At 44.1% G+C, this 18,500-nt stretch overlaps 1 protein-coding gene across 50 annotated transcripts in view; it reads left to right on the top strand.

The window, feature by feature from the left end:
* LOC117571866 (cell adhesion molecule Dscam2) overlaps positions 1 to 18,500 on the top strand; it is a 74,770-nt gene that overhangs the window by 44,359 nt on the left and 11,911 nt on the right. For 7 of the 50 annotated variants that reach the window (XM_052005430.1, XM_052005436.1, XM_052005421.1 and 4 more), the window contains exons 9-14: positions 12,039 to 12,326; positions 15,429 to 15,548; positions 15,609 to 16,835; positions 16,896 to 17,051; positions 17,107 to 17,790; positions 18,358 to 18,466. In XM_052005430.1, coding sequence (XP_051861390.1) covers positions 12,039 to 12,326; positions 15,429 to 15,548; positions 15,609 to 16,835; positions 16,896 to 17,051; positions 17,107 to 17,790; positions 18,358 to 18,466 — 2,584 coding nt within the window. Of the gene's footprint in view, positions 1 to 610; positions 902 to 1,006; positions 1,298 to 1,770; positions 2,062 to 2,601; positions 2,893 to 3,452; positions 3,744 to 3,826; positions 4,118 to 4,629; positions 4,936 to 6,396; positions 6,688 to 9,103; positions 9,392 to 9,485; positions 9,774 to 11,217; positions 11,506 to 11,628; positions 11,923 to 12,038; positions 12,327 to 12,971; positions 13,257 to 15,428; positions 15,549 to 15,608; positions 16,836 to 16,895; positions 17,052 to 17,106; positions 17,791 to 18,357; positions 18,467 to 18,500 lie in introns of all 50 variants that reach the window. The other 43 variants (XM_052005456.1, XM_052005451.1, XM_052005450.1 and 40 more) reach the window with 14 other exon arrangements.

Raw genomic sequence — 18,500 nt, 5'->3', positions numbered from 1 at the left:
ACCAACGATGGTCTGCTGGTCAATCGCAATAGTCAACGATTAAGTGTGCTCAGCATTGAATCAGTGAGAGCTCGTCATGCTGGGAATTATTCCTGTGTGGCCACCAACAATGCCGGCGCCACAAGGCAATCAGCAATGCTGGCCGTGAATGGTTAATCTCCAAACTTTGAGCTAATTCGTGTTTTGTTTTGCTTTTACTTGATCACAAATCCCAACATCCTATCAGTCCTGCCCCAAGTGTTGCCATTTGATTTCGGGGAGGAGAGCATCAATGAGCTGGACATGGTCTCCGCCTACTGTACGGTCAACAAGGGCGATTTGCCACTTGACATTGCTTGGACCAAGAATGGTGGTCGGGTCTTCACCAACGATGGCGTCGTTGTCACCCGCAACAGCCAGCGCATCAGTGTGCTCAGCATTGAGTCCGTGAGAGCTCGTCATGCTGGAAATTATTCCTGCGTTGCCACCAACAATGCTGGCGAGACTCGACAATCAGCCATGTTGGCAGTGAATGGTTAAGCTCCACAATCAGTATCTTTTTTGTAGTTTACCTTTTTGTTTAGTAATTTGTTTTGCAATCCTCATCCTAACCTTGATACCACCTTGTTAGTGCCACCTTCGATTGCGCCGTTTTCGTTTGGCGATGATCCCGTGAATACGGGCGAAAATGCCGGAGTGCAGTGCATGGTGCAGAAGGGCGATGTGCCCATTACCATCAAGTGGACGCTCAATTCGCGTCCCATTATCAATGGCGAGGAGGGCATCACCATACTAAAACTGTCGCCCAAGACGAGTGTGTTGAATATTGCCGCCGTTGAGCAGAATCATCGCGGCACCTTCAAGTGCATTGCCGAGAACAAGGCCGGATCTAGCTTTACCACATCCGAGTTGAAAGTCAACGGTTCGCGCTTATAACATCACTCTCTTTTGATTTATGATTTTGTTCATTATTTTTATTTATTGCTTTTTCATTTGTACACACTCATCATCCACATAATTTACCTAGTGCCACCTCATGTCCTGCCTTTTAACTTTGGCAGCGAGATCTTCAACGTGGGCGAAATGCTTAGCATCAATTGTGTGGTGCTTAAAGGGGATTTGCCATTGGAAATACATTGGACTTTAAATGATGCCAAAATAGAAACTGGATTGGATGGTTTCACTGTCATACAGCTGAACAGTCGCACTAGCTACCTTAGTGTGGATGCCTTGGAGGCCAAACATCGTGGGGTTTATAGCTGTATTGCCCAAAACATGGCGGGTGAAGCCAAATTTGCAGCCGAATTGCAAGTGAATGGTTGGTTATTGAGCTGCTTTAACTTCTACTGCGACTTTCCTTCTCTATGTTGGTAGCTTTCTATTAACACTCTGCTGGTTTATTCGGTGGTTCTTTTTTATATGGAGTGTGTTTTGTATAAGGATTGGAGTCCTTAACTTATCTTAAAATTGGAGTTAGAATATTCCACTTTACATATTGTGTGTGCTGCTGATTAGAAGAATACTATAAACTGAATAGCTGATGAAATTGTTTACTAGAAGTATAACTTGTGCTCAATAGGAAAATAAATGTAATTAGTAAAGTATAGAGAAAAGGTGTGATTCTTGAATATGATTTTGAGCAGATTAAATTCAGCTGAATTGCTGAATATTAAGTTCATGATGAATAACTGAATTTAGAGGAAGAGCTGAATATATAAAATAGCTTTTGGAGATGAACGCTAAATAAGAAGAGAACTAGCTGAATATGGACTCCTATCTTTTCAAATTCAGTTGCACCACAGATAAGTCCCTTCTCCTTTGGCGACGAACCTTTGAATCGTGGCGAGGTAGCCAGTGTTACGTGTGTGGTACCCAAAGGAGATCTACCATTAGACATATATTGGACTCTCAACTCTGCGTTAATAGTCAACGGTGAGCTTGGCTTTACTATTGTGCGGCTGAACAAGCGCACAAGCTCATTGAATGTGGATTCTCTGGAGGCTGCCCATCGGGGTAGCTATAAATGCATAGCGAATAATTCAGCGGGTTATGCTGAATATGTGGCCACACTGGAAGTGAATGGTTCGTCCAGTGAACTGAAGAAATCTTTACTTAGCGTAGATGTTGTACACTTATTTGGTTAATTATATTTTGTTTTTTTTTTTTTTGTTGACCCAATTCCCATTCCCCTTCATTAAGTGCCCCCACAAATTCAACCCTTCGACTTTGGTGCCGAGCCCGCAAATACGGGGGAGATAGCGGGTGTCTTCTGCATGGTGCCCAAAGGTGACTTGCCCATGGAGATACGTTGGACTCTGAACTCAGCGCCCATTATAACAGGGGAGCATAGCTTCTCGTTATCGCGATTGAATCCTCGCACCAGTTCGCTGAGCATCGACGCTCTGGAGGCACGTCATCGTGGGCTGTACAGGTGTATAGCCACAAATAAAGCGGGCGGCGCTGAATATAGTGCTGAATTACATGTGAACGGTTTGTGCCGACTGCGAATTCATCTAGGATCATTAAAACACATTTATTTCACAATACATTTCAATTATTTTTATGTTGTTGAATTCATTTGATTTATGATTTTACAAATCCATTACTTGTAATCACTTTAAGTGCCACCGCAAGTGTTGCCCTTCAGCTTTGGCGAGGCTGCGGCCGATGTAGGCGACATTGCCAGCGCCAATTGTGTGGTGCCCAAGGGCGATTTACCTCTGGAGATACGCTGGTCCCTCAATTCAGCGCCCATCGTGAATGGTGAAAATGGCTTCAGTTTGGTGCGTTTGAATAAGAGAACCAGCTTGCTGAATATCGATTCGCTGAGCGCATATCATCGCGGTGTTTACAAGTGTTTAGCCACAAACGAAGCTGGGAGCAGCGAACATCTTGCTGAATTGCAAGTTAATGGTTTGTGCAGCACGTTAGCTAACTAATACCGATACTTTTAGTGTATCTCGCTTAAGTAGCACTAAAACGAATTGTTGTGATTGCTGTTGTTAATTTTAATTGTTGTTGGCGCACACTGCACTGTTTTTGGACTGCTGAATAGCATTTAAAGCTGCTGAATGGCTATGCAATGATGCGTTCTTGGCGGTAACAAGCTGTTGTATTATATAGAGCACTGCTCTGGTTCCTCAATAATATTAAAGGCTCCTAAATTCTAATGCAATGGAAAAAAAATCAAGAACACCAATGGTCAATTACCCATGCTAAATTCAGTTTAAGTTGTCACACATTGCTTACTGATAGGAAATCATGCGCTGAATTGTCAATAACCTTTGCTGAATTGTGTTTACTATAAGTTGTCACAAATTATTTATTGTTAAGGAAACATATCGTTGAATTGTCGTTGACCTGCGCTGAATTAATATTGAAAGCGCTCAATTGTGGAATATACAAGTTTCTCTCCTTGTTTATGAGTTTATTAAGTTTAATCAACTTTGCTTTAATCCTAATTTGCTGCGCAGTCCCGCCCCAAGTCATGCCCTTTGTTTTCGGCGACGAACCCTCAAACTACGGCGACAGCACTGCCGTTCAATGCATGGTGTTCAAGGGCGACACACCGCTGCAATTGCACTGGACGCTGAATGGCCAGCCCATAACAAACGAGAATGTGGGCATCAGAATTATCAAAATGTCACCCAAGCTCAGCTCTCTGAGCATTGATTCCATCAATGGCCATCATCGGGGGCTCTTCAAGTGCATTGCTAGCAATGCGGCGGGCAGCGCGGAACAAACTGCCGAGCTCGTTGTGAATGGTTAAGACACCCTATTAATTCAACCTTAAAACTCTTTTATTTTGTTATGCTTATGATTTGAAATTCCCAACTCCCAACTCAAGTGCCCCCACAAATAAGACCTTTTGATTTTGGCGACGAGGCTTCCAATTCCGGCGAAACCATGGGCATACAGTGTACGGTGATCAAGGGTGATCTGCCCATCAATATTACGTGGGAGCTAAACAATCAGACACTGGTTAGCGGCGACTGGGATGTAGTGATTGGTCGTATGTCCAGCAAATCGAGCACCCTGAATATTGACTACATTGCGGCCGAGCATCGGGGTGTCTACACGTGTAGGGCTCGCAATCCGGCGGGCGAAAGCAGCTACAGTGCCGAGCTGAAAGTCAATGGTGATGATGCTCGACAGCTTATAGTTGGGTTTACTTAAGTTATGATTTATTTGGAAGTATTATTTTTCATCCTCGTTTCCCATTCCCAAACTTCCCCATTTTGATAGTGCTGCCTAGCATATTTCCCTTTAGCTTTGAGGGCGAGGCAAATGAAGGCGACAGCGTGCAGTTGACCTGCCATGTGGCCAAGGGAGATTTGCCACTGCGCATTCGCTGGACGCACAACGATTTGCCGCTCTTCCCGCACCTGGGCGTCATGGCCAGCAAAATTGGCGAACGGATCAGTCTGCTGACCGTCGATACTGTGAAGGCGGTGCACTCTGGCAACTACAGCTGTGTGGCCAGCAATAAAGCTGGCAACTTTAGTTACACTGCCGAGTTGCTAGTGAATGGTTTGCGAGATTTTTATCGAAACACCCACACATTTGAATTTATTACTTTCTGTGTTCGCTATGTATGATTTTAATAAACCACAAATCCATCCACCATGTCCAAAACACACACAATTCTAGTACTGCCTCAGATAGTGCCATTTGCATTTGAGGACAACATCAACACCGGCGATTCCATTGACTTGTTCTGTCAAATACCAAAGGGCGATCGCCCCGTTAAAGTGTACTGGAGCTTTGAGCGTCGGGCGAGCAACACGGATCCGAGTTCCGATGAGTTGCAGCCACAGATGCGCACGAATCGCATCAGCAGCAAGACGAGCATGTTGTCCATCCAAAGTGCCAGTCCAGCTCACACGGGCACCTACACCTGCATCGCCAGCAATGCGGCGGGCACAACCAGCTACAGCGTCAACCTGACTGTGAATGGTACTTGGAGTCGAATTAAGATTAGCTTAGGAATTGTGGTTGTGGTTGCCTAACTTTAAGCAGTTGACTTGCGCCTATTGCATAACCTAGTTTGGATACTAATCTTAAACATTCTAATTCTACAACAACTAACTATCCATCTCTGTTCAAGTCTCTCCAAAAATTGCACCCTTTGACTTTGGCGAGGAGCCGCTTAACTATGGTGAACCTGCCTCGGTGCAGTGCACCATTCTGGGCGGAGATCTGCCTATTAATGTCACCTGGCTGCTGAATAATGCTACAATCGATAGTTACCATGATATCTCGTTCTCTCGTATTGGCAAACGCATTAATGTCTTGTCCATTGAGTCGGTGGCCGCCCATCATGCGGGCTTCTACTCCTGCCACGCCCAGAACAAGGCGGGCTTAACCGCGCACTCGGCGCGTTTGATTGTCAATGGTTAAACAACTTATATACTATATAATTTTCTTTATGCTTTTTTACCTTACATTGAGTTTATTTAATTTAATGCCTTGCCTCCTCAGTACCTCCCAAGATAACACCCTTTTCCTTCGGCGATGAGCCCATGAATTTCGGGGAACCCGTCTCGGTGCATTGCACCATATCGGGCGGTGATTTGCCAGTGTCGGTCATCTGGACATTGAATCGCCATCCGCTGTTGCCGGAACTGGAAATATTCACGGAGAAACGTGGCCAGCGCATACACAATCTAATGATCGATGCCATCGAGGCAAAGCACGCCGGCAATTATACGTGCATTGCCAGCAATTCAGCGGGTCGTGCTGAGCATTCAGCTGAGCTCATTGTGAATGGTGCGTGGCCGCGCAGTTTATGAGTATTCCTATCTATAGACAGCAGTAGCAATTCTTGTTATTAACATTTTGTAGTTTTGTGTAGATTTGCTGACTTGAATATACCCATTAACTTGGCTTCGGTTTGCCGAAGATTACAACTACTTATTTGCTGTGTTTTTCCCGTCCCCTTAACAGAAAACTTTTCAGGTGTTGTGTGTGCTGGTAGCTGTTAAAATGTATGTTGAATCGAGCAAAAGAGTCATGATTTATTTTCCAATTTCCTCAGCTTTGCCTCGCATTAGCGCCTTCTCTTTCGGCGATGAGTCCATGAGCTATGGCGAATTTGTGAATGTTCAGTGCACAATATCGGGCGGTGATTTGCCTGTGAATATTACGTGGACCCTGAACGACAAACCCTTTGAGGATTATCTAGAAATACTAACCACGAAGCGTGGCAAACGTATCAACGAACTGACCATTGAAGCTGTCTCGGCCAAACATGCTGGCAACTATTCCTGCATTGCCGAGAATCGCGCTGGTCGTGTTAACCACACGGCCGAACTGAAAGTGAATGGTTAATGCACTTCTCCATTTTTGTATAACAACTAGAATTTTATATATATTTTTGTTTATAATTTTTCAATACCCTGTAATTCCTCTTCCAAGTTGCTCCCAAAATTTCGCCATTTGACTTTGGCGAGGATCCCTCGAACTTTGGTGAATCGGCGAGTGTTCAGTGTTTGGTTACATCGGGTGATTTTCCCGTGAGCTTCGCTTGGCTATTTAATGGACGTGAAATTAATGAGAATGTCTACGACGTGTCCATGGTAAAGTTGGGCAAAAAGATTAGCGCCTTGTCGATTGATTTCGTGCGCGATCATCATGCTGGCAACTACACTTGTGTGGCCGTCAATCGAGCTACCTCGGTCAACTACACAGCCGAATTGGTTGTGAATGGTACTGAGCATCATTTGAGTACTTTGCTAAATTTTCTTTTACTTTCTGCTTATTGTTTTGATTCCCATTCCCGCCCAATGAAATCCCAGTTCCTCCCAAAATTGCGCACTTTGACTTTGGCGATCATGCCATTAATTTCGAGGAATCCGTTTCGGTGAACTGTCTTATCTATCTGGGTGACTTACCCATGGACATCACTTGGCTATTTAACGGTGCTCACATCCAGCCGTACAACGGCGTCTCCATTGTCAAGGGCGGCAAGAAGGCCAGCATTCTGACCATTGACTCTGTGCATGGCGGCCACGCTGGCAACTATACGTGCAAGGCCCGCAACGATGCTGATTCCGCAGAGTATACAGCCGAGTTGATTGTGAATGGTACTCAAATTAATGACGGGGCATTGCATGTGATCTGTGATCTTTTCTTTTATTGATTATGATTTCCAACTCCAATTCCACCCACAAACAATTCTTTCACAGCACCGCCTAAGATTGCGCCTTTTGATTTCGGCGAGGCGCCAGCAAACTTTGAGGATTCAGTTTCGGTGAATTGTCTGGTGACCTCGGGTGATTTGCCCATTGAAATCGAATGGTTGTTTGAGGGTGCTCCAGTCAATTATGCCACTGGTATTGCGGTGCTGCGGGGTGGCAAGCGAACCAGTCTCTTGACCATTGACTCTGTGCACGCCGGACATGCGGGCAACTACAGCTGCAAGGCGAGGAACAAGGCGGCCAGCAGCGAGTACTCTGCTGCGTTGGTGGTCAATGGTTGGCCAACTTACTAAATACTTTTAGATCTTTAAGTGTTCTCTTTTAAGTTTTCGTTTAATTTTTCAACTTATGACTTCGCCCCTTTACCCCACCCAGTACCACCCAAGATAACACCCTTTAGCTTTGGCGATGAACCCGCCAATGTCGAGGATTCTGTCTCAGTGACCTGTCTGATTTCCACTGGTGATTTGCCCATCGACATCGAATGGTTGTTCAATCACTACGGCATCAGCTCCTACTCGGGCATCATGGTCATGAAGGGCGGCAAGCGCAACAGCGTGCTGAGCATCGACAATGTCCACGCCAGCCATGTGGGCAACTACACTTGTCGCGCCAAGAATCAAGCAGCAGCTGTCAATCACACAACCGAGCTGATTGTCAACGGTATTCGGGCACCTTTAAACTCTACAATTTCAGCGTGTTTTATTTGCTGTAGTATATTTTAATTTAGTAATTGTTTGAATATGATTTAAGCCCCGCCCAAAATCACACCCTTTACCTTTGGGGAGGAGCCTGTTAATGTCGAGGACTCTGTTTCGGTGACTTGTCTCATCTCCACTGGCGATTTACCGATTGATATCGAATGGTTGTTCAATGACTACGGCATCAGTTCCTACTCGGGCATCAATGTGGTCAAGGGGGGAAAAAGGAACAGCATGTTGAGCATCGACAATGTCCAGGCGAGACATGCGGGGAAATACAGCTGCAAGGTCAAAAATCATGCGGCGGCTGTTAATTATACGACGGAATTAATTGTCAACGGTACTCGCCAAAGTTTCAAATGCTTGACATTTTTCTAGATTACTTATGATTTCATTTGCGAGTTATTTACTTCCTCCCATACACTCATACACATTTCACTTAAAGTTCCACCCAAGATAACGCCCTTTGATTTCGGAGAGGAGCCCACAAATGTGGAGGACTCAGTGTCCGTCACGTGTCTTATCTCCAGTGGAGATCTGCCCATCGATATTGAGTGGCTCTTCAACGATTATGGCATCAGTTCCTATTCGGGAATCTCAGTTGTCAAGAATGGCAAGCGTAGTAGCATTCTAGGCATCGACAATGTGCAGGCGAGACATGCGGGAAAATATAGCTGCAGGGTCAAGAATCATGCGGCAGCTGTTAATTATACTGCGGAATTAATTGTCAACGGTACTCGTCAGAGATTCACAGAATAAGCTTCGCATTTGTTTAAATTATTTATTTTTAATTTCCGAGTTATTTTTCTCCTTCACACTCACACATATTTTACTTAAAGTTCCTCCCAAGATTACGCCCTTTGTTTTCGGAGAGGAGCCTACAAATGTGGAGGACTCTGTATCCGTAACTTGTCTCATCTCGAGTGGAGATCTGCCCATCGATATAGAGTGGCTCTTCAACGACTACGGCATCAGTTCCTATTCGGGTATCTCTGTTATTAAGGGTGGCAAGCGTAGTAGCATCTTGGGCATTGATAATGTGCAGGCTCGTCATGCGGGTCTTTACAGTTGTCGTGCCAAGAATCATGCTGCCGCCGTCAACTATACAACAGAGCTTATTGTGAATGGTATTTTCAGAATGAACTGAAGTTATAATTAATTAATTGAGCTTTTGTTGATTTTGCTGTAGATTTAAACTATTAAGTTATTGCATTTCCTTTAAAGTACCTCCCAAAATCATACCCTTCACGTTCGGAGACGAACCCACCAATGTTGAGGACTCTGTGTCGGTCACTTGCCTGATTTCTAGCGGCGATTTACCCATTGATATTGAATGGCTCTTCAATGACTACGGCATCAGCTCTTACTCGGGCATTACGGTTATGAAGGGTGGCAAGAGAACGAGCATGTTGACTATAGATAATGTTAGTGCTCGACATGCTGGCAAATATAGTTGCTTGGCCAAGAATCATGCGGCTGCTGTCAATCATACCACCGAATTAATTGTGAATGGTATAGAGATAGTTTTTTGTACTATTTAAGGCTGTATTGTAGTTTTATTTTTAGTTGCGATTTGTTTTAAGTTTCCCCTGTAATGTATCCACAGCTCCTCCCAAGCTAGCCCCCTTTGACTTTGGTGATGCCCCTGCTAACTTTGAGGACTCCGTTTCGGTTAATTGCTTGGTTTCCTCCGGCGATTTGCCCATCGATATCGAGTGGTTGTTTAACGGACAACCCATTAGCTTTGCCTCGGGAATCGCTGTTGTGCGCGGCGGTAAAAGAACCAGCGTATTGACCATAGACTCTGTACACGCCGGACACGCGGGCAACTATAGTTGCACGGCAAAGAACAAGGCAGCAAGCAGCGAATTCTCTGCCGAATTGATTGTGAATGGTTGCTACACTTTGCTCCTTTCTGTTATTTGAATGTAGTTAGAGATTATTATGATTTCGTTCTAATCTTGCATGCCAACTTATTTTCCCCTCAAGTTCCACCCAAAATTACGCCCTTTGACTTTGGCGATGAGCCGGCAAATGTTGAGGATTCTGTTTCCATAATGTGTCTCATATCAACGGGTGATTTACCAATCGACATCGAATGGTTGTTCAATGACTACGGCATCAGTTCGTACTCGGGCATCAATGTTGTCAAAGGTGGCAAGCGGAATAGCATGCTGAGTATCGACAGTGTTCAGGCCCGGCATGCGGGAAAATATAGTTGTCGGGCCCGGAATCATGCAGCTGCTGTTAACTATACCACCGAACTGATTGTGAATGGTATTTGGGTCATTAGCATTACGATTCAATTGTAGTTTAACTTTTACATGTTTGGTTCTTTCGGTATTATTTTGATCTCTTGAACAACACATACAACACATTTCCATTTCCGTTTCCATTTCAAAATATTCAATTAGTTGCACCAAAAATAGCGCATTTTGATTTCGGCGAAACTCCAGTCAATTTTGAGGATTCGGTATCTGTAAATTGTCTGGTTAGTTCAGGCGATTTGCCGCTCGACATCGAGTGGCTTTTCAATGATTATCCCATCAATCATTACTCGGGCATTTCCACATCCAAAATGGGCAAGCGCTTGAGCGTCCTGATGATCGATGCTGTGAATGCCCGACACGTTGGCAACTACACGTGCAAGGCCAAGAATCTGTGGGCCGCGTCGATATACACAGCACAGCTGCTTGTGAATGGTATAGCAAAAACACTCTTACTCGTTTGTACAGGACATGAATATCAATTACTCTTCGGTTAAATTATTTTATTTTTATAATTTACACCAACTACAAATTGTAAGACACACGAACATAGACACAAACAACAGCAACAATTGCATGTTTGCTTTTTGCTTAAATTGACATTGAAAGCTTTATGTATTCGCTTTTATTACGTATACGTAGCAAACAATCTCGCATGATTCCATTCTCCCCTTATCGGCTGCAAATCTCATACTCTAACTATAAGAAAGAAATTCGAATGATTTAGGCCACAAACTTAGTCGTTTAAAGTCAAAAAAGACAAAAAAAAAATCAAATGACTTAGGCGACAAACTTGGTTAAGTAAAAGACTTAAGCGATAAACTTAATGAATTGGTAAAACATGTTGACATTGAAAGACTTAGGAAACAAACTTACTCAAATGAAAAGACTTTGGCGACAAACTTGCTATCATAAAATGACTTTGGACGAAAACTTGCTCACATGAAAAGACTTAAGCGACAAACTTGCTGCGATCAAAAGACTTAGGCAACGAACCTAACCTATAATTTGGGAATATTAATATGAATACAATCAACACATACTTAAAATTATCATCTTCAACCACTCAAGTGCCGCCCCACATTACACCTTTTGAGTTTGGGGATGAACCTGCGAATTTCGGTGACTCGGTGACCGTGCAATGCACCATCTCGAAGGGTGATCTGCCTGTGGACATTTACTGGCTGTTCAATGACTATGCCATCAACGAGTACCATGGAGTGACCACCTCAAAGATAGGCAAGAAGGTGAACGTGCTAACCATCGACTCGGTAAACGGCAACAATGCGGGCAACTATACTTGCCGTGCTCGCAACAATGCACAAACAGTGGAGTACTCGGCGGCGCTGATAGTCAACGGTTGGGCAGCTCCTAAACAACACTTTACATTCTAGATTTAACATAGTTTATGATGTAGTTCACATTTGAGTATTTTTCATTGTTTCCCTTTTCGTTTTTTCTGTTGTAATGCACCTCCCAAAGTATTGCCCCAAATAACGCCCTTTGCCACAAGTGCGCAGCCCACGCATCTGGGCCAATACATAACCTACCAATGCACCCTGACCGAGGGCGATCTGCCCCTGAACATACGCTGGACATTCAACAAGCAACCGCTGTTCAATGACGAAGACCAGGACATACTCATTGCCAAAATGGGCAGACGCAGCAGTGTCCTGACCATCGAAAGTGTGGCGGCCAGGCATGCGGGAAATTACAGTTGTCATGGCGAAAACGCTGCTGGCAAAGCCACCTACAGCACCCAGCTGAAAGTGATAGGTGCCGCGTTCATGCTTCAACAATTCTTTTATGCTTATTTGTTTTGTTTCTTTTCTTCATTTACTTTCGGTTCTCCCCATCCACACACACACACACACATATTACGTTGCGTTCAGTTTTGCCTCGCATCATTCCCTTCGCCTTTGAGGAGGGCCCCGCCCAAGTGGGCCAATACTTAACACTGCACTGTTCTGTGCCCGGTGGCGATCTGCCGCTGCTTATTGAATGGACGCTGAATGGCATCGCGATCGGCGACGAGCTGGGCATAAGCACTGAACGTGTCGGTAGCCGCGGCAGTGTGCTCACCATTGAGGCCGTTGAGGCGCCACATGCGGGCAATTTCACGTGCCATGCCAGCAATTTAGCTGGCCAACAACGATATACGACGCTCCTCAATGTCTACGGTTAGATATGTAGTTAGCTTACACACACCCACACACATACTCGTGCTTACTGTAATTACATACGCGTCGAATCTAACCTGTCCGCTGTAGTTTGTTGCTACTAACCATGCGTCCATCTGTCAGGCTGCATGTCTGTCTCTCTGTCTATGTTTCTTCGTGTCTATCTCTTTCTCTGCGTCACTCTCTGCCAAGGCTAGTAGCACTTCAAAGCTTGCATGTGAATACCTAACCAAAGCACTGCAACGGAAAAACTATTAATAGCAAATTCATATCCAGGAAATACTACAAAAATATGTCTAAATATTTTATTTTTAAAAGACAAAGACTTGACATACGCCAATACTTATAGGTCTGACAGTTGATCCATAAAAATAAATTCTTCTTAATATGTTAGGATAAGTCGCATTCATTCATCTGTAAACCTTGTTCTTTCAACATGCCTGCAATAAACGCCCGATATCTAGGAAATCGAAAGTCTCTTCAATCTTTTATAAAATACACTTTTTGTTTATTTTGTACTACCAATTATTCAACCACTTTCGATCGGTTTGCCCACATTCAAAGCTTGAGGTTTAGCTCTGAACTTCATTATTTTTATACATTTATTATTATTTTCTTTTCTATTATTTTGCTTGTGACTTTAAGTACCGCCCAAGCTGGCACCGCTGCCCAACAATTCGCCACTTTATGTGGGAGACTATTATCAATTGACCTGCGCCGTGGTGCATGGCGATGCGCCGTTCAACATCACTTGGTACTACAATGATCGTCCAGCCTTGCAGCTGGAGGGCGTCAACATACTGATGCACAGTCGACGCAGCAGCTCGCTGAACATTGAGAGCGTGCAGGGCGGACACGCTGGCACCTACACGTGCATGGGCTCGAATGGGGCTGGCTTCTCGACTGTCGAGTCGGAGCTGAGCGTAAAGGGTTTGTTTTCGCTGCACTTTAAAGCCTGGGCTTGTTAGACTAGACAACTGCTGTAAATTTCGAACACACTCCACTGTCAACTATCTCTTTCTCTATGTGTGTGTTTGTTGAACTGGTGTTGGTACTTTGCATTTAGCACAAAACAATTGTATTATAACACTCACACTTTCTTGCACGGCTTTCTGTGTACTTTTACGGTTTAGAGTTGCCGCAGATTGAGCAATTCCATTTTAATGCCAATGGCGTCAATGGCGGCCAGGCGGTGCGTGTCATGTGCATGGTCACCTCGGGCGATCTGCCCATCGACATCTACTGGCTGAAGAATGGTCAGCCACTGTTGCGTTCCATTTATCACAAGATCGATGAGTACACGTTGATTCTGTCGCTGCGTCAAACAACCATCAGTGACTCCGGCAACTATACGTGTGTGGCCAGCAACGCGGCTGGTTTGGCCAGTCGCTGGTCCACACTCAAAGTGAAGGGTACATAGTCTCACATATTTCCACTCTTCTATTTTTATCATTTCTACAAAGTTATAATTTTTGTACCTCAAACAAGCGACTTGAATCGAAAGACTTAGGCAACGAACTTGACAGTCATAGCAAATAGTTTAGTTCATATTTAACTCAACTGCAGAGCCACCGTTGCTTGCCGCCCTCTCGCTGTCGACGTCCGTTTGCGATGTCAACGATTACGTGCAGCTGACGTGCATTGCCAGCCGCGGCGCCACGCCCATTCGCTTCCAGTGGCAACTGAATGGGCGGCCATTGCATGACGACGACGATAACACGGATGCCACACAGGCAACGGTCGGCGAGCACACGAGCCTGCTGCTGATCAACAAGGCACAGGCTCATCATGCCGGCAACTACAGCTGCAAGGCCAGTAATCATGTGGGCGTGGCCCAAAGGCAGGCGCTGCTCATTGTCAACGGTAAATGGGAAATTTTGGGTTAAAGCAAGCAGCAAAAAAAAACGAAAGATTTACTTTTTTCTCTTCAGCTAATCGAGAACTTTTGCTCTCTTTCTCTTACTCTCTCTCTGGACCCAAAGAATGTTCGACTGCGGTCAAGTTTTATTCGATTCCCACTGTATATATATAAATATATTCTCCTCTGTCTTTGTCTCTGTCGGAAGCAAATGTTAGTTTTTTGACCTAATATCCATGCATCCGCAGCAACTTTTGTGTGAGCCAAAAATAGCTCTGATTCACATACATGTTTAACCAGCAGCACACACACGCACCCATACACACACACACACACGCAATCCTGCACAGAAAGGACTCACAGCTTGATACCTGCTTGAGTGAACAGTTCAAGATATTGAATGTGCATTAAATCCGTTTAATTTCAATTCAGTTTTGTACTCAGTCTCATTCTCCAACACCGAATAAACCACAAGCCACAACAAAAACAACAATAACAACAGCAATAACAACAACAACTCGCATTTTAACCGCTTTTAATTGTCTACTAAATTTAATCTCAGTCCTACGGGATAACCAAGCGCTTCTATGAAATAGCAGAAAACAAAACACAAGCCTCTGCTACGTCCCCAAAACAACATCTATCAGTCCCATCCCAACAACCCGAATATTCCTCAACTTTAATTACTTTCATTTTCATTATTAACTATAATTTACTTAGCTCACTAAGGCACAAAACGAAGACTGATCAAAAAACAAAAATCCAATTGAAAAGAACAACAAGATAAAGTTGGGAAATCAGCTCTTCGTTTTGCACAAATTGCATGTAGTTTATGATTTTAGTTAGTTACTAATTATGATTTAGTTAAACTCCCACTCTAATTTGTCCTTTAACACTTTGGTTATTTAATTGTGCTAATCTCTTTAGTTGTAGTTTGGTTTATTGGTTCACTTAGAAACTTAAGCTAAGTGTGGAAATATGATGATGAATACCACAAATATATTTCACATTTCCACACGTTGTGTAAACTGAAATGAATAGTAATTAAAATAAATAAATTTAAAGATTTAACGTAATTAAATGACAAATATCAATTCAGTTTTCACTCAAAAGTCCGTCCATCCGTCTGCCATAAAATACTACAAACCGCATGCTAAATGTTCAACTTTAGTAAGGAAACCGAAACAAATTTACTAATAGATTTTTTTCTCTACCAACAATCAACAATCGACGCTGAACAACAGTGCCACCAAGATGGATCCTCGAACCCACCGACAAGGCTTTCGCTCAAGGCTCCGATGCCAAGGTTGAATGCAAAGCTGATGGATTCCCCAAGCCACAAGTGACCTGGAAGAAAGCAGTTGGTAAGTGAAGGAAATGTGAAAAAATCTCTTCAATCAATATTTAATTAAATTATCTCCTAGGTGACACTCCCGGAGAGTACAAGGATCTGAAGAAGAGTGACAACATTCGCGTCGAGGAGGGAACTCTGCACATTGACAACATTCAAAAGACCAACGAAGGCTACTATCTGTGTGAGGCTATCAATGGCATTGGCTCTGGACTCTCGGCTGTGATCATGGTCAGCGTACAAGCCCCTCCAGAATTCACTGAGAAACTGCGCAATCAGACCGCTCGTCGTGGTGAACCCGCTGTGCTGCAGTGCGAGGCGAAGGGCGAGAAACCCATTGGCATCTTGTGGAACATGAACAACATGCGTCTGGACCCCAAGAACGACAATCGTTACACAATTCGCGAGGAAATTCTCTCAGCCGGAGTCATGTCCAGTCTTTCTATTAAACGTACCGAACGCTCTGACTCTGCTCTGTTCACCTGTGTGGCCACCAATGCCTTTGGCTCCGACGATGCCAGCATTAACATGATTGTCCAAGAAGTACCCGAGATGCCATACGCCCTGAAGGTGCTCGACAAATCCGGACGCTCGGTGCAACTGAGCTGGGCTCAACCCTACGATGGAAACTCTCCCCTCAATCGCTACATCATTGAGTTCAAGCGCTCCCGTGCCTCCTGGGATGAGATCGATCGCGTTATGGTACCCGGACACACCACTGAAGCCCAAGTACAGAAACTGAGCCCCGCTACTACCTACAACATTCGCATTGTCGCCGAGAATGAAATTGGTTCGTCGCAATCATCAGAAGCTGTCACAATTATCACTGCTGAAGAGGCGCCTTCTGGTAAGCCACAGAACATCAAAGTCGATCCCGTGAATCAGACCACACTGCGCGTCACCTGGAAGCCACCAGCACGCTCCGATTGGAACGGAGAAATCCTGGGCTACTATGTGGGCTACAAGCTATCGAACACCAACTCGTCGTACATCTTTGAAACAATCAACTTTATCACCGAAGAGGGCAAAGAACACAATCTGGAACTGAACAATCTGCGCGTCTACACACAATACTCGGTGGTCATTCAGGCCTTCAACAAAATCGGTGCCGGTCCATTGAGCGATGAGGAGAAACAGTTCACAGCCGAAGGCACACCCAGCCAGCCACCTAGCGACACTGCCTGCACCACACTGACCTCACAAACTATTCGCGTTAGCTGGGTTAGTCCACCACTTGAGTCCGCCAACGGTGTGATCAAGACCTACAAGGTTGTCTATGCTCCCAGCGATGAGTGGTATGGTATGTATTGATTGGAATTGTTGCTGAATCGAGTCCGAACTAATTGTATTACACTTCTAGATGAGACCAAACGCCACTACAAGAAGACTGCCTCCTCCGACACTGTGCTCCATGGCCTGAAGAAATACACTAACTACACCATGCAAGTTCTAGCCACCACTGCTGGCGGCGATGGCGTTCGCAGCGTGCCAATTCACTGCCAGACCGAACCCGATGGTAAGACAACTGAACTAACAAAAAAAATGTCATTTAACTTCTCCTCGCCTTGCAGTTCCTGAAGCACCCACCGATGTTAAGGCTCTGGTTATGGGTAATGCGGCCATTCTGGTCTCTTGGCGTCCACCAGCACAGCCCAACGGCATCATCACTCAGTACACTGTCTACTCCAAGGCCGAAGGCGCTGAGACTGAAACGAAAACCCAAAAAGTGCCACACTATCAAATGAGCTTCGAAGCCACCGAACTTGAGAAGAACAAACCCTATGAATTCTGGGTCACTGCCAGCACCACCATCGGAGAGGGTCAGCAATCGAAGAGCATTGTAGCCATGCCTAGCGACCAGGTGCCCGCCAAGATTGCCTCCTTCGACGACACTTTCACTGCCACCTTTAAGGAAGATGCCAAGATGCCTTGCTTAGCCGTTGGAGCTCCTCAGCCAGAGATTACCTGGAAGATCAAGGGCGTCGAATTCAGTGCCAATGATCGCATGCGTCTGCTGCCCGATGGATCCCTTTTGATTAAGTCTGTCAATCGTCAGGATGCTGGCGACTATTCTTGCCATGCCGAGAACTCTATTGCTAAGGACTCGATTACCCACAAACTCATTGTGCTGGCTCCTCCTCAATCTCCTCATGTCACACTCTCAGCCACTACCACCGATGCTCTGACTGTCCGCTTGAAGCCCCATGAGGGAGACACTGCACCACTCCACGGTTATACTCTGCACTACAAGCCAGGTATGAGAAGAACAATATTATATTATTTATTTAATTTAATTGTATAGAATACAATTTAAATCTGAATAGTGTAGCCTAAGCAACTTCCATTATATTATTTTATTACTTTTTTACAAAAATGTATTAAGCGAGTCTTCTAATACTGATAGCATTTTAATCTAAAATTTTTAGTTAAATATAAGTAGAACAATTCATTATTCATATACTCAAGACATTTGCGATATGGTGTGTCGCAATGAAAGGTCGACTGCATATATAATTTTGAGTCTCCTTTTTAGTAATGTCGAGTCCGTTAGCATAATCAACTACTAAACTAAAAAAAAGTTTGAAATTACAATACATATCATAAGTCAAATTTAAATTTTATGCATTTCAATGTTTGAAACTTTCATGATATTTGTCATTTATAATTTGTATTCTAATATTTTAAAATTTAGAAAATTAATTTTAAGTTTTATATTAAACATTTTAGAAGTACAGTAAAAGAATAAGATCTCTCGCCTTCAAAACTTGACTAAAACTTATCATACATAATCAAATTATTAATGGTTAATGACACACTTGCAGAATTCGGAGAATGGGAAACTGCTGAGGTGTCCGTTGACTCACAGAAGCACAACATTGAGAATTTGCTATGCGGCTCCCGTTACCAGGTTTATGCCACAGGATTCAACAAGTGAGTATAGCATCCATTCACTGTCACTTATAAC

This window comes from Drosophila albomicans, chromosome 3, assembly GCF_009650485.2.
Source record: "Drosophila albomicans strain 15112-1751.03 chromosome 3, ASM965048v2, whole genome shotgun sequence".
Lineage (NCBI taxonomy): Eukaryota > Metazoa > Arthropoda > Insecta > Diptera > Drosophilidae > Drosophila > Drosophila albomicans.
The sequence above is the reverse complement of the archived record's forward strand: the minus strand, read 5'-3'. Positions and strand labels throughout refer to the sequence as shown.